General features: G+C 47.4%; 1 protein-coding gene and 1 pseudogene across 2 annotated transcripts; both read left to right on the top strand.

Annotated features, from left to right (window-relative positions):
* Positions 1 to 2,849: 2,849 nt before the first annotated feature.
* On the top strand, positions 2,850 to 3,358 carry LOC308430669 (U1 small nuclear ribonucleoprotein C-like; annotated as a pseudogene). The gene has a single exon. The product of its transcript is annotated as a U1 small nuclear ribonucleoprotein C-like (transcript).
* A 10,337-nt stretch (positions 3,359 to 13,695) lies between these two features.
* On the top strand, positions 13,696 to 15,870 carry VRTN (vertebrae development associated; the record flags this gene model as incomplete). The annotated part of the gene is made up of 1 exon (XM_080937431.1): positions 13,696 to 15,870. The coding sequence occupies one exon, from the start codon at positions 13,696 to 13,698 to the stop codon at positions 15,868 to 15,870; it is 2,175 nt and encodes a 724-aa protein (XP_080793557.1).
* Positions 15,871 to 16,586: the final 716 nt, after the last annotated feature.

Genomic DNA, 16,586 nt, shown 5'->3' on the forward strand with positions numbered 1-16,586 from the left:
TCTCTCTATCCCCAGTTTGTCTCCATCGACCCCAATAAACCTCTCCCACGTGGAACTGCATTGGCCTGGTGTGGTCTGTGCGGGCCTGAGCATTTAATTTATTTTGTTTTATTTTTTTGATTAGTTTATCAGATTTCCTTAGGGCCCTTCTTTACACTGTCAGTTGTTCCTTCAGCCAGCACACCAGCACCCACTTTCCCCATCACTTCTCTGAACCCTGCTGCCTTTAATCCCAGCACTCAGGAGGCAGAGGCAGGTGGATCTCTGAGTTCCAGAGTCTGAGTCTACAGAGCAAGTTCTAGGACAGCCAGGGCTACCCGATCAAGTAGTTTACTCTTCACAAAAGTGGTTTTGGTAGCTGATACAAGAACAGGTAAACTGTGAACTCCCCTGTAAGTTATCCCTGGGAAGCTGTAAGTTCAAACCTAGCTCTGGTTGTTTTTTTAAAGGAAGCTCATCTTCTGCATGCTGCTTTATAGGTGCCAGAATATTCTTTCTTTATCTACTTCCTCAATCTGGATTTTGTTCAGAGCCAGGTATGTATTTAAAGATGTCTGCTTTTAGACACTGGTTTAATTATTGCTGGGAATCTTTTGTGTTTAATAACTTAATTCACCAGGTCCTCAGGGTCTTTTTTACTTTTATGAAATCTCACTGTCTGTCTGTTTGTTTGTTTTGTCTATGTTTGAGAAAGGGTGTTGCTATGTAGTGCAGGCTAGCCTAGAATTTAGGAAAATCTTTCTGCCTCAGATTTACAGGTGTGCACCACCACGCCTGGCCTTTTTGTTATGCTGAGATTTGGTTAACACTGTCCATTCTCTCTCTCTCTCACTCTCTCTCTCTCTCTCTCTCTCACTCTCTCTCTCTCTCTCTCTGTGTGTGTGTGTGTGTGTGTGTGTATCTGTGCTAATTTCTGTGTGTCTATCTCTGTCTCTTTCTCTCTTAGGCAAGGTCTCCCTCCATAGCTAAAATTGGTCTGGAACTTGCTATTTAACTTCTCCTACCCCAGCCTCTGGAGTTCAAGGATTTCAGGTGCCTCCTACCTCATTAGTAAATTTAATATTAATAAGTAATTAATACTATTTCTAACCAAATATTTTTTTTTCAGATCTAGGGGTTTCTAACTTTGAACTCCTGGCATTCCAGTATCCACCTTCCCAGGGCTGGAATCCGAGCCATGGGCCACTATACTTGGTTTATTAGTGTTGAGAATTGAATCTGTTGGAGTCTTGGAGTCGCCACACAAACCATGTGCCCACCAATCTTAGTTACTCAAGAATGGTTTATTGAACATACATATAATGCTGGACATCCAGGTTCACAAGAAGGAACAAACCTGATTGTGGCACCAAGCTGTCTTCAGGGAAGACCTTTTATATGAGAAAACAGGTTTAAAAGTTTAAAGGGCCAGGAGGGGAGCAGTTGGCTCACTAGGCAAAGTATTTGCAGCTGACCTTTAAGCTGATTGGTCCTGAGTCAGGTATGGGGGAGGGGGAGGGGTGGTGAAAAGGGAATTTCACAACATTGAGATAACAGAACATGAGTGTTATGGTCATAGCTTTTGGGCTTATTAGCATTCTTCACTGTCAGTAGCTCATATGTAGATGCCTTATAGTCAGTCAGCTCTGACTCAAGATATTTAAAACATAACAGTTCATATTGACCTTTGATTCGATGAGTCCTACATAAAGCTTTGTGGACTTTCTTAAGATGAGTGAACCTCATACAGCCCATTCAGAACACACAGAACAAAACAGGGTATGAGTCATCATGTCCTTGAGCCAAGTCACTTCTCTGTGTCCGTGACTGGCAGGCATGTCACAACAGCAACATGAAATAGCTGGCAGGCCTGGAACAGAATGGCTACAGCCATTAGGAGGTGGGGTGAGTTATCAGACCATAACAGAACCTACGGCCTAGTGATTGCTAGACAGGCACTCAGCCAAGTGTGCAACATCCCCAACCCAGAATGATTGTAGTTTTTAGATACAGTGTTCTGAATAAAAATTCAGTCTTCTGTTTGTCTGATGTGAGCACACCAGCTCCTGGTCCTGGTGCATCTTCCCCGATGCGATGCACTGTACATTCAAAACCTGAGCTGGGGGCTGGCGAGATGGCTTAGTGGTTAAGAGCATTGACTGCTCTTCCAGAGGTCCTGAGTTCAATTCCAAGCAACCACATGGTGGCTCACTTGTAATGAGACCTGATTCCCTCTTCTGGTGTGTCTGAAGATAACTACAGTGTGCTCACATACATACAATAAATAATTCTTAAAAAAAAAAAAACAACCAAAATAATACATAACGTGTGTGTGTGCATGGTGTGCATATGTTTGTGAGCATGCTCTGTCAAGCATGTAGAGCTCAGCTCAGAGTACAGCTTTATGGAGTTGGTGGTCTCCTCCTATGGTGCAGTAAGAGGATGGACCTCAGGTTGCTTTGCTCCTATAGGAAGCCCCTCTACCTGCTGAGCCACCTTACTAGCCAATTGTTGTTTGTGTGTGTGTGTGTGTGTGTGTTTTTTTTTTTTTTTTTTTTTTTTTTTTTTTTTTGTTTATCTGTTTGTCTTTCTTTCTGTGATAGTTTCTCTGTGTAGCCCTGGCTATCCTGGAATTCAAACTATAGACCAGGTTAGCCTTGAACTCAGAGATCCACCTGCCACAGCCTGGACTTTGTTCTTGTATCAAGATGGGCTCTCTCTATGTAGCCCTAACTGTCTTGGAACTTCTGTGTAGATCAGAATGGCCTCAAACTTAAGAGTTCTACCTGTCTCTGCCCCTGAGTGCTGGGATTAAAGGCATGCGAAACCATCCCTGCTATTTCATTTATAAAGTGGGTAAAAGACCCGGGTAGCCAACGGCCTGTGGAGTAACATGCCTAAGTTTTATTGCGACTACTGTGATACGTATCTTACCCACGATTCTCCGTCTGTGAGGAAGACACACTGCAGTGGTCAGAAACACAAAGAGAATGTGAAAGACTATTACCAGAAATGGATGGAAGAGCAGGCCCAGAGCCTGATTGACAAAACAGCGGCTGCGTTTCAACAAGGAAAGATCCCTCCAGCTCCATTCTCTGCGCCTCTGCCTGCAGGGGCCATGATCCCACCTCCCCCCAATCTCCTGGGTCCTCCTCAGCCTGGCGTGATGCCTGCACCCCCACATGGGAGGCCCTCCCATGATGCCAATGATGGGCCCCCCTCCTGGGATGATGCCTGTGGGACCAGCTCCTGGGATGAGACCACCCATGGGAGGCCACATGCCCATGATGCCCAGGCCTCCAATGATGAGACCTCCCGCCCGCCCTATGATGGTGCCCACCCAGCCTGGCATGACCCGGCCAGACAGATAAGAGCAGAAGCGCTCTTTATCATTTTGTTGTTCTTGCTGTTTCACTAGGAGCTCTTGGTGCTGAGCCTGAGGGTTTAGTAGATGCAGGAGAAAGAACTTCCTTCTTAACAGAATGCTTCTGGAGAGAGAAGTGACAAAAAAGTGCAGTTTTTACTTACATTGTGAAGTGTAAAAATAAAATCCTCAGCTCTTTTGAAAAAAATAAATAAAGTGGGTAAATAACATTTACCAGTATATATGGCTTTGTATGGTTTTTAATCTATTTCATTGGTGGTGTTACCTCTGGGTAAATATAGAAAAAAAAAAGTGAGGCACATAACCCCAGCAATCAAACAAACAAAACAAACAAAATAAAGAAATAAGAAAGGGGAAAAGGCCTTTCTATCTGGCTCTGCTCTCTTTCTGACATAATTTTTGCTTTTGAGACAGTATCTAAGGAACATTTTAATTCTCCATTCTATACCTGCACCTCCCAAGTGTTATGATTTCAGGAATGTATCATTGAAGCCAGGCTTGGTACAAGCTGGACAAATACTCTACTAACTGAGCCACACCTCCCCAGATACTTCCTCTCTATTAAAATCCATCTCTGGAATGATACACTAAAAACAGTACTGGGGGTGTCTTAGTTAGGTTTCTACTGCAGAAGTCAAGCAGGGCAGAACCTGGAGGCAGGAGCTGATACAGAGGCCATGGAGGGGTGCTGCTTACTGGCTTGCTCCTCTGGCTTGCTCAGCCTGCTTTCTTATAGCTATAGCTCAGGAATGGCACCACCCACAGTGGGCTGGGTCCTTCTCCCTCAATCATCAATTAAGAAAACTCATCACAGCTTTGCCCACAGGTCAATCTAGTGGAGCATTTTCTCAATTGAGATTTCCTCTACCAAAAGGACTCTAGCTTGTGTTAAGTTGACTTAAGACTAACCAGGACAGGTGGTAATTATTTAGAAAGATTAACTATTGCCAGAGAGCAAGGTTACCATTTGAATTTTAAATCTGTTTATAAAGTTTTGAGCCAAGCTGTATAAGTATTTTGAATATTATGTATATAGGTATTTATGTAATTTGGACATTATGTGTATTTATGTGTGCCTCTGTGAGTCCCTGCCACGTGTGTATACTTACAAGGGGGCCGGAAGGGAGGGTCAGATCCCTGGAGTTGGATGACAGGTGGTCCTGAGCCATCTGTGCACTCGGGTTCTAGGAACAGAGCTTAGGTCCTCTGAAAGAGCAGGGGACACTCTTGATCCTTGAGCCATCTCTCAGCTTCTGTATTTTAATTATTTATTTATTCTACATGTGGCCATGCATCAAGGCACACTTGGGTCAGAGGACATCTTTCAGTCTTTGCTTTCCAGTCCACTGTTTCTGCTCTTGCATGGCTTATTCCAGGCTAGCTGGCCCACCACACCAGGCTTTTACATAGTGGACTAGGTTTGTCTACAGAGACTTAAGGCTGAGCTACCTCCCTTGTCCTATTATGTATATTTTAGACATATGACTTTTTTGTTTGTTTGCTTCCAGACAGGGTCTCACTGTGCAGGTAGCTGTCCTGGAGCTCGCTGTAGACCAGACTGTCCTCAAACTCACAGAGATCTGCCTAAAGGTGTGAGCTGCCACAGTCCATTCATTTAATGTGTGTAACGCATCTGATCATAGTTTTAAAATCTTAGCAGTGTCTGGTGGGACTCGGGAAGCTGAAGCAGAAATATAGAAAGCTTAAGGTCTTGCATGGGTTACAGAGTGAGTTCAAGGTCAGTTTGGGCAATGTAGTGAGATCCCATCTCAGAATAAAGGGAAGAGAGGCTGGGGCTGCGGCTTTGTGGCAGAGCTCTTGCCTACCATGAGTGAAGCCCTAGGTTGAATTTAAAATTCAATCCTAGTGAGGACTGAATTGAAAAAAAAAATCAATCTTTCACATAGAACAAAAATATTCAACCAGAGAAAATATCCTCAGACAAGAGTATGTAGAGAAGGCAGTGGTAGATACGGACAGTAGCAAGACGTGTGAGAACGATCTGTTAAACTTACTCTATGTCTTAACATTTATTTTACTAAACTTATTGATTTGTGTGTGTTTTTCTGTGCGCGTGTGTCTTTGTGAGTGTGTTTGTGCATGTGTGTGTCTCTGTGTGTGTGTCTGTGTAACTGTGTGTGTGTTGGGGAGTGCACATACACAGCACATATGTGGAGGTCAGAGGACAATTTGTTGAAGTCATTTCTCTCTGTTCACCCTGTGTTTCCCAGGAATTGAGCTCCTGTCTACTACAGGCCTGGTGGCCTTTTGTGGCTGAGCCATCTTAATGGGTTCTTATTCTCTCTATTTTCTTTTCTCTGTGCCACTGGAGTCTAAAAAGAGAATGTTTAAACTGTTTAATCATAGGGGGGGAGTAGATCAGGAACAAAATATACCAAGATGTTCACAATAGCTGTCTTTAGATAATAAAATTACATGTAATTTTTTCTTTTATAAGTAATATTTTTGTCATGGAACAGCCCCAAAGCTCTTTTTTTTCCACTAAAACTTCTTTAAAAAAAAAAAACACACTTTAAAATATTCCATTAGCCTTTAAAGAATTTTCAATTATCCTCATTACTTAAAAGAATGATAGCAACCAAATGCAGTCCCTTATAAATGTCATGGAGCACAGGAAGATATGTGGAAAAAGTTTCCTGTAATTCTGTCTCCTTCTGTGAGACTCCCACTACTCTCTCAAACTTTAAAAATCCTGCAAACTCACATCAAGAACACAAAAAGCAATTCTAAATCACCAGAGGGCCTGAGAGTTTGAATATTCACCCTTTGTGACATGCACAATCCAAAATACTTTCAGTTGATCAAGACATCAAAAAACCCTAGTAACCGAGAAGTCAGGCTTCCGAGGTTCACAATTTGCCCAAGGCTGGCATCCAAATCCAAGATGGAGAGCCTAGGCTAAACCAGTGCCTCAGGCCATTACCATCTCGGTGGGTGGCGATGATACCAGTCCTTCAGTGGAACAGATGTCTAAGAAGGGATTTTTGAGTGATAAGAGAGCCCATAACTGTGACAAGGAAAAATTATAACATTGCCTTCGTGTATAATGGGCAGGAGAATACTGGGGGGGGGGGGGGGGGCGTGGGGGGAGTGGAAGAGGAAGCTGAGGAGAGAGATTAGCCAGTCACAGCCCTCTAAAGGGTTAAAAGCCAGGCAGGAAAACTCCTGGAGGGAAGCCACTTCCAAAGACAGCCACTGGATTCACCTCCCCCACTGCTAGACAGGCCGGTGGGATTGGATCCTTTTGGGATCATTTAAAACCCCTTAGGTGCACCACAGGGAGAAGTTAAAGCCCTTGGTACAGTACAGCTCCTTCTTCCTGTGGGTCCAGAGTTTAGGTGTGCTGGGATACCCCCCCAACCCTAGTTCCTGCCTGATACAGTTTAGGCACAGGTAAGCATTGGGTAGAAGAGATGTTGAGCCCCAAGCCTGAGAGATGAGCATAGAAATCGTGGGAGAAGACTTTGTGAAGAACAGACCTTTACCAAGATGGGGACAGGGAGCTGTTTCCCCTCCCTGACTGTTCCAGTCTTGTAAGGCCTACTCAGGCAAGTGGGCTCAGGCAGAGATGCATTTAGGGATTCGGAAAAAAAAACCCCAATGTCTTAATCATCCATGGCTCCTTTGGGGCGATACCAAGCTGTCACCCCCAACCCTCAAGCCTAACTACAAACTTTTCCCTCCCCTCTAGCCACAACCTTCTCTTCCCCTCCCCCAAAACTTTTAGGAAATCTTTCAATTTTCTTTTAAGTTTTCCGTGGTCAGCCAGGGGTCTGTTTCAGAACTGGGTCAGGGCACTTTAACAGGCCCAGCGGGGAACAGTGGATAAGACAATAGCTGCTATCACTTTACCATTGGAAGTGACCCCCGAATTTGCACTTCTTTCATCTTGGGACCAGGGCTCTGGAGGTAGGCGATTTCCTGAGGGGGGGAGTGGCTTAAACCACTTCCCCACCAGCCAGTTGGCTGCGGACCATCCGTGCTCAATGGTTCACTACAGTTATGAGACCGGTGTAGCGGTGGGAGTGGAGCTCAGCAAGGGACGCTCTCCGGGAAGACCTCTCCCGGTAGGGTGCCTTAAATGACCCAAGCTGGAAGGTGGAGAGAAGAGTGAATGCCCCCCAGGGCTCTGGACCACCCTCGAGGTCAGTAAAGTAGGATATTTTCTCAAAACTAGAAGGGGTCGGTGCTTCATTCAACTTGATGCCCTTAGGCACCTAGGAGTTGGCTTCTGGATACTAAGGGATAAGCTAGGTCTAAGGGCCACCGGTGAAGATGCCACGGAAGTGTGTGGACCGGGACGCCAGGCATTGTTTTAAGTTCTCCCTACCCCCACACCTCCAGCCCTTTCCCCACCCCCACCGACTAGCCTATCTTCCCTCCCCACCCGGCAAGCACAATGGTATGACCTCAAGCTCCTCCCCAGACCGCAAGAATTTCTCAGGTTAGGTCTCTGGCTTCTGCAGCTCCAGGTGGGCCAGCTCTCTACTCTACCACCCACTGTCTCCCAAGGGTGACTGGTGGCCCTCACTCTTCTCCCTCCCTTCCAGACACAGGGTTCAGTCAAGAGACTGAACTTGGGGTAACTCCTCAGGCTCTTTGCTTGGTGGTCTCAGGTGCACCGGTTTGCTCTCACTTAGCTGGGGGAGTTTTGTTGGGAAGTCAGCATCTAAAGACCTACCAGTGATTCCCTACAGTATCCTATGCCTACTTTGGTCTCCAGGACACAGGGGAGGGAACCAAGATGGCTGGCAGTCTCTTGGTCACGAAGTCTGGGCAGCCGAACCAGTGTGCCCTGGTGATCGGAGTTAGACTGGCGGAAGAGTTAGTTGGCTGTCCAGGTTGGTAGTGGTAGGAATCAGATTCTGCCGCCTTATTGGGCCTTAACCGTGTGGCCCACATACTTGTGGGTTCAGTAGACTACAGAGACTGCAGTGTGCTTTGAGAGGGGCAGGGAGCGTGGGGGAGGTCTCCAGAGAGCACTGGGTTCCAGTCGGGTTCATCGGAGCCCAGGGTACAATTGGTAGGGAATTAATTTGTTCTACACGGAGTCCCTCCAGCCTTTTCCTTCGGGTCCTACGGGGGACTGGAAGCTGGAACCGGTCTCTGAAGTTCCATCTGCTTGCAAACGGGGAGCTGAGGCGACAGGGAACTTGGTCCTAGTAAAGGTGAGGAATAGAGTGCTTTCCCCATCCACTTATCCCTACGCGACTCCGGAGTCCTTTCCAGGCGCGCTGACACGTTCAGGAGCGGATGCCCCGGGCTTTGCTCTCTCCAGTCTAACTTGAAGCATGTTTCATGGGGGGTGGGGGTGTGCCTCATTGGCTTAGTACTTTTTCAGATCCTTCCCAGCAGCTATGTGGAGGGTTCAGGGAGGCCAGCCATAGACTGGACTCAGTGCCTTCAGTGCACCTGGCAGGGGTCACGTTGGCTCTGCGTACATTTCAGGAAAGGCACCTTTACCAAAGCACCACAGCTGAACTCCATCACCGACTATCTTACTTAAGGGCTTCCTCCTGCTTCGGGTGGGCCAGCCCTGTTTTGTTTGGGTGAGGGATGGAGCGATTTTAGGCTCTCCTTTGAAACTACTTTTTAATTTTATTTTAGGAACAGCCTCTTCCTATGTAGCGGAGGCTGGACTTGAACTCCAGAGCCTTGCAAGTTCCGGGATTGCAGGCTGCTCTCAGCAAGCGTTTGAGGAGGCCAGAAGTGGGACATTACCTACTAAAGAGATAGGGTGGAGTCGGATGTGACCAGGCCAGGGAAGGTGAGGTAGGGTAGGCCCTGGCAGGGTGGGAAGGGGTAAGGTCTATACACAGGAAGTGTGTTGCATCTGGACGCTGTGTTGGACACTACTGGAGGAGTTCAGGCAAGTCGGCTTTACTACCTACCCTTTTTACCTCCGTTTCCTTGTCGACCAAGTGACTCGGTGTGTCTTCAAATGTCAGATCCTTTGGATCATTAAAACAAATGCATTGGAGAATGGCAGTGGTTGGGGGAGCGCTGGAGTCAGGCTGCTAAGGTTCTGTAGCTTTTAATAGCTGTACTTTCTTAACCCCTGCTGAGCCTCCTCCAGGTGTGAGCTAGGATTGATGCCTGTGATCCCGGTAGGTGTGGTAGGGTTGTGGTTTTTGTGGAGGGAAGGTGAGACCCACAGAGTAGTAAAATTACCTCCGAAAAACCTGGAATTGATGGTTCCCCCACAAAAGCCCACTGTGATCCCCTCCCCCCCACATCATGCTCCACTTCTGAGCATGCACAGGGAATGGAAGCAGAAAGAATCACCTACACGGTTTAGATTGTTCTTTCTGAGAATTTGGTTGAATTACCTAAGTTAAATGTGTTCGTGCAGAGTCGGGAAGTGGCAGCTATTTTCCTAATTTTGTTTGTAGAGTATCTCAAAGCTCTCCTTTGCAGCAGCTGTAGAACACCACTTAGGTGACATCATGTAAGAAAAGCAGAAGGAACATTATTCCTTTTCTCTGGATGTTTCTGATAGTGAAAAACTCTTTCTGTCATTAGAGCTTGGTTTTCGGGGCTCAGTTTTGGTTTTTTTTTTTTTTTTTTTTTTGCTTGGTTTTCTTGAGTCAAGGTTTCTCTGTGTAGAACTTAAGAGATTCACCTGACTCTGCCAGGATTGAAGGCTTGCATGAGCCATCACCGCTGGGCTGTCTTTTTTTCTTAGTATGTACACGTGTCAAAGACCGTTAACCAAGGATGGCTCTGATTGTCACTATTTGGGACGCTCTCTCTCCGTTCTTGCCGTCCATCGAGTAAAACTGGCAATTCCTTCATTGCTTTAAAATCCCTTTCTCCTCACCTTTACTCAATCACAATTCACACTCCAATGCATTTCTTTTAAGTGTACAGTTTGATAAGCTGAAGCATGTATATGCAGGCACACTTTTTTTTAATGGGGGCTAATTAAAGCAACGTGTTAGGCTCCGAGAAACAGATCTGTGAAGCCAGAAAAGAAAATAATTCTCTCTTCTAATTGAAAAACTCCCCAGGAAGGAGTGCCTCTTCCTGAAGTTAGGAAGAAGATTGACCTGTGTTGAAGGGGAGGCTGGCTGGCTAGCTCATTTGCGATACCTTGGACAAATTAGGCTGCTGCCAAATGCCTCAGTTTCTCCACCTGGAAATTGGGGCTATTGATAGTGCCAATCTTTTTCTTTCATTTTGAGACCGGGTCTGAAGTCTCCCAGAACAAATTCATATACCTTGGACATTGATTCTCCCATGTCCTGGAATTATGTGTGAATGTTGGGGTTCCTCTTCGGGAATTGCAGGCATTCACCAGCACACATGTTTATGTGGTGGTAGAAATAGAATTCAGGGCTTCTTGCCTGCTAGGCAAGTTCTCTATTAGGTCAACTACATCCCCAGCAGCCCTTCACGTTTCCTTTTAAAATCTGAGGCGTGTTTATTTATTTTTTATTTTATGTGTATGAGTGTTTTACTTGAACGTATGTCTGTGCACCACATACATGTCTGGTGCCCAGTGGAAGTCAGAGGAGGATGTTGAAGTCTCTGAAACTGGAGTTATGAAGATTATGTGCTGCCGTGTTGGGTACTAGGTTTTGTACTGGGTCATCGGTGAGCCCAGGGCTCATTTTAAAATTATTATTATATTTATCTATTTTGTATGTAGTGGGCATACATGTCTTAGCACATATGTGGTGGTCAGATGACCCATACTCCCAGAGTCTTTTTTTTCATGTCATGTGGGTCCTGGGACTTGAACTCAGATCATCAGGCTTGGAAGGCACTTTTACTCACTGAGCCATGTGTGTGTGTGTGTGTGTGTGTAGGCTGGTGTCTTTCTTGCTCCGCTCTGCATCTTCCACTTTGAGATAAGTTCTCTCACTGAACCTGGAGCTCAGTGATTCAGTCAGAATAACTGGCCAGCAAGCCTCAGGGCTCCTCCTGACTCTATGCAGGTCTGCGCTTTCTCTTAACTTGGATCCTGATCTGGGCTCAGGCCTCCATGGTTCTGGTTCAGCAACGTCCCTACTGAGCGCCCTCCTATCTGTTTCCTTTTTCACACTACTGATTGATTGCATGCTGGCCTCTTGAATGCATTGCTTTACCACTGAGCTATAGTCCTGCTGAAAGGATTAGAATGCAAATAGTCTCCATTCAACCTTGTTTGTAGGAGACGGGGTTTCTCTCTGGAGCCCTGGCTGTCCTAGAACTAGATCTGTGGATCAGGTAGGCCTCAAACTCAGAGGTTCACCTGCCTTTGCCTCTTGAGTGCTTGTACCGCCAGCTCTCAGCTCTTTCAACGTGAGGAGCTTGAAGACTTGTTTATGAGGGTGATTATTTCACTATATTCAAAATTAAAGCAAGAGACTGGGGGTACTGGTCTATGTTCATATTTTATGTGTATGACTGTTTTCCTACCATGTGCGTATATCTCATATGCATGGCTAGTGTCCAAGGAAGCCAGAAGACGGTGCTGGATCTCCTGAACCAGGAGTTACAGATGCTTTTGTGGGTGCTGGGAACAGGACTCAGGTCCTCTGTAAGAGCAGAAATAGCCGTCTCTCCAGCTAATCTCTCTCAGATATGCCTGAGTCTATACAACCCACTCCTGTCTCTAATGGTTTTGTTGTTTGTTTTGTCTTTTTTTTTTTTTTAATTTTGTTTTGAGTCAAGCTCTCCTGTGGCCCACAGTGTCCTTGAAACTGCCTGGACAGCCCTGGCTGACCTTAAACCTGATCCTTCAGCCTCGACTTCGCATAACTTATTACAGATGTGTGCCACCATGACTTAACTGTAATGTCAGTCCTACTCTAAAAATAGTAATCCTGACAACTATTTTGAGAGGTTAACCTATTCTAGGCCAGGTCCTTTTCCTCAGCCTGTCTCTTAAGATCTGCCCTTAGATCTACAGTAAGATTCTTTCTTAATAAACTGCCAAATGTGCTTTAGAAAAATAAAAAAAATGGCTCTACCAGGTTTGGTGCACATTGGGAGGTGATGAGAGGCAGAATTCTATCTTATGCTGCTAAACAATAACCGCCCAAAGAAGACCTTCAGCCTGCTGGGGACAAGGAGAGACCCACTTCTAATTCTAGAAATATGTGGGTTCTCCTAAGGACTTCTCTTCAATAAAGTGTGTTCTCAAGGGCATTCTTCAAGGACGTCAGGGGACGAACATGATTTCATAGTTAGACACCATTGCCTTTGTTCCTGATAGGAAAAATAAGTTCTCAAACTTAAGCACGGGCTGGCTTGGGATTCACTTTGAAGTCTGTTCGAGCCTCAACCTCATGTAAGCATTCTGCCTCAGTGATTTTAGGAGTGAACTATCACTCTACACCACAGAATGACAATTTTATTCAAGTGATAAAAAGGCAAATTATATCATTGTGTTAAATTATCATGGTGTGTCTAAGCACGTTCTCAGAGTAGTTTATGAGGGACCCGGGGCTATAGTTTGAGAATCATTGTTCTAGGGTTTGGCTCATTATACGACTAAATGTATTTATTTATTTTTGAGGCAGGGTCTTGCTGTGTAACCCTGGCTGGCCTGGAACTCGAGACCTAGTTACCTTTGCCTCCCAGGTGAGCACCAGGACTAAAGGGCACACCAGGCCCTGTGGAGATGGAGCTTCCGTGTCCGATATGATACGTACTGTAGTAAATATTGCTGTACAGAACTAGCGTTCAGTTCTGCTAGGGAGGGTCATGAGACAAAGATAAGAGTATGTGTGTCTATTCCTCTATTTCCACTGTTGCTTTGTTTTGGTTTTAGATAGAATCTGGCTAGGTAGCCCCGGCTGGCTTTGAACTCATGACCCTCTGCCTTCACCCTCCTAGCGCGGGGACTGTGTGTGGGTTTTTTATTTGTTTTGCTTTCAGTATATCAGTTTTAAGCCCACAAGGGCTCTAAAAGGTAAGTACTATCACAGGGGAGAACGCAGAAGCCAGGAGGTTGTTTTACCACACTAACATCAGAGCCAGGATTCAAAGCTGACTTCCAAAGCCATGAGAGCAGATAGCTGTTATCTATTCTGGGGACATTAAACAGCGCCCCCAACCCCCGTTGCCCTGAACCTTCCTAATGCTGCGACCCTTTAATACAGTTCCTCATGTTGTGGTGACCCCCAACCAGAAAATTGTTTTTGTTGCTACTTCATAACTGTAATTTTGCTACCGTTATGAATCGTAATCTAAGTATCTGAACTCCCAGACATCTGACAGGCCGCGGCCCACAGGTTAAGAACTGCTGCTCTCAGAGAAGGCGCCAGAGCCTACCCACCATTTTTCTGACATCTGACCCCTTTCTCCTTTGCCTCGTCAGGATGGCTTCTCGGGATCAGCTGGTGCAGCAGGTGCTGCGCGATCTGCAGGAGGCAGTGGAGTCCGAGGGCTTGGAAGGTCTCATCAGCGCTGCCCTGGAGGCCAAGCAGGTCCTATCTTCCTTCGCCCTCCCCATCTGCCAGAAGGATGGCCCTGGCGCCCAGGTGCTGGAGGTGGACTCTGTGGCCTTGAGTCTGTACCCAGAGGATGCTCCTCGGAACATGCTGCCTTTGGTGTGCAAGGGTGAAGGTAGCCTGTTGTTCGAGGCGGCCAGCATGTTGTTATGGGGGCACACTGGTCTCAGCCTGGAGCTGCGGGCCCGCACCGTGGTGGAGATGCTACTGCACCGGCACTATTATCTCCAGGGCATGATCGACTCCAAGGTGATGCTGCAGGCCGTGCGCTACTCCTTGTGCTCTGAGGAGTCCCCTGAGATGACCAACCTGTCTTCTGCCACACTGGAGGCCATCTTTGATGCTGACGTCAAGGCCACGTGCTTCCCTACGAGCTTCTCCAATGTGTGGCACTTGTATGCCCTTGCTTCCATCCTTGAGCGCAATATCTACTCCATCTACCCCATGCGCAATGTCAAGATCCGGCCCTATTTTAACCGTGTTATCATGCCTCGCCGCTCCACCCACGTGACCTCCATGCTGCACATCATGTGGGCTGGTCAGCCCCTCACTAGCCACCTCTTCCGTCACCAGTATTTTGCCCCTGTGGTTGGGCTGGAGGAGGTGGAGGCTGATGGGATTGCTAGCCTGGACCCTGCTCCTCCAAACCTGGGTCCTCTGCTACCGCCGGCCAAAACTCTGGAGCTGCTCAACCGTGAACCGGGCCTCAGCTACTCTAACCTCTGTGACCGCACCAGCATCACCAAGAGCACCTTCTACCGCTGGCGGCGGCAGACCCAAGAGCACCGGCAGAAGGTAGCCACCCGCTTCTCTGCCAAGCACTTCCTGCAGGACAGCTTCCTCCGTGGGGGCTTTGTGCCATTACAGCAGTTCCTGCAGAGATTCCCTGAGATCTCGCGTTCCACCTACTATGCCTGGAAGCACGAACTGCTGGGCTCTGGTGCCAACTCAGCCCTGGTCCCAGCCACTCCATCCAGGGAGGCACTGGCTATGCCAGAGATGGAGGGGCTACCAGGGAAAAAGGCTGCTGAGGAGCTGGCGTGTTCCCCGCTGGCAGCAACGATGTCAAGCCCTACTAGCGTGATCTTGATGCAGCGTGCCAAGTCTTACTTGGAGCATTGCATCTCCCTGAACAAACTGGTACCCTATCGCTGCTTCAAATGCAGGTTCCCTGGCATCTCGAGGTCCACCTACTACAACTGGAGGCGGAAAGCCCTCAGGAGGACCCCCAGTTTCAAGCTGGCCCCAGTTCTTGAAACTGCTGAGTCTCTCCAGCCAACAGATGTTGGGGGAGAGGCCCTGCACTCTTTGAAGAGTGAAGTGGAAGAGGAGGGGACAGGGAAAGCAGTAAGTGGAACTCCTCTTGCTTCCCAAGGGCTCGTATCCCCAAGGATGCCCTTATCTCGTTGGCAGAGAAGACTACGCAGGGCTGCCCGCAAGCAGGTGCTAAGTGGCCACCTACCCTTCTGTCGCTTCCGCCTCCGTTACCCTAGCCTGTCACCCTCCACTTTTTGGGTATGGAAAAGTCTTTCCAGGGGCTGGCCCCGGATGCAGGCTCCCTCTTCGGGCCAAAGGAAGCGGAAGGCAGAGGATCGGCAGAAGCCAGAGGAACGGCAGAAGCCAGTTGAATGGCAGAATAAGGAAGCTGTTCGGAATGTAACGTCTGTGGAGGTTCCTCCAGTGGAAACGCTGCCAGTGGCTGCTTCTCCAGAAAACACCCCGGAAGATGCCTCAGGAGGGCCTTCCAGAGAGGGAATCATTCGAGAGGCAGCTGTTGCCCAGGTCCAACCCCACAGTGGATCCTTGCCTAGCCAGACTATGGCGATGGCACCAGGTGGCGGTGATGGGCAGGTGCTAGTGATGGACATGCTTACCACCACAAGGTTCAAGGCCCAAGCCAAGCTGTTCCTGCAGAAACGCTTCCAGTCTAAGACTTTCCCCTCCTACAAGGAGTTCCAGGCTCTCTTCCCGCTCACCGCCCGTTCCACTTACTACATGTGGAAGCGGGCGCTCTATGAAGGTCTCACATTGGTAGATGGTTGATGGGCAGGGACAGAGAGCATGGGAGGAAGGGGAGCTGAGTTGCCTCCTGACTCGGCTAGGATGTCCTTCTTCTGTAATTTCTTAATGGAGGGGTGGAGATCAGCGACCTGCTCTGATGAAAGCTACAGGAGGGCCAATTGTTGGTTGTTGGCTGGTCATATTTTTTGTTGTGTTTTGTTTTTCCTTTTTTATTCATTTGGGTTGGCAGGACACCCCTCCTCCCCAATCAGTGTTAAAGCTCTATTATGTTTGTGCTTTGGCTGCTTCCAGCTTTTCATGGGCCCACAAGCAAAGTATGGAAGTATGACCACTGTCTCCTGTCAGGCCTTTTTTTTTTTTTTTAAAGGATTGTGTTTTTGTTTTTTCTCTCAAAGATGTCTTCTAAAGGGACATGAGGGTTAAGTGTGAGGCAGCTGTGTGGCTTTTGCCTCAAACTCTCAATGGAGAAGGACTGAACTTTACAGAACTAACCACAGTGGACTCTGAGTGAGGGAAGGCCCCAAAGAGCGCATCCTGCTTCCTCTGCTGGAAGGGAGGGTCTTCAGGCCATGTGTCTGCCAGTCCGGCTGCTGTTGGGGACCTGCCTTTCTGCTGAGCCTCCTCAAACGCAGAGGCACATCTTGGGCAAGGAACTACAAGGTTACAAGGCTGGTGGGGGATTGAATTTTCATTGTCCAACGCACAGTTGGAAAACTAAAGAAAATAAAGTGGTATCT

This window comes from Micromys minutus (assembly GCF_963924665.1).
Source record: "Micromys minutus genome assembly, chromosome: 1".
NCBI lineage: Eukaryota > Metazoa > Chordata > Mammalia > Rodentia > Muridae > Micromys > Micromys minutus.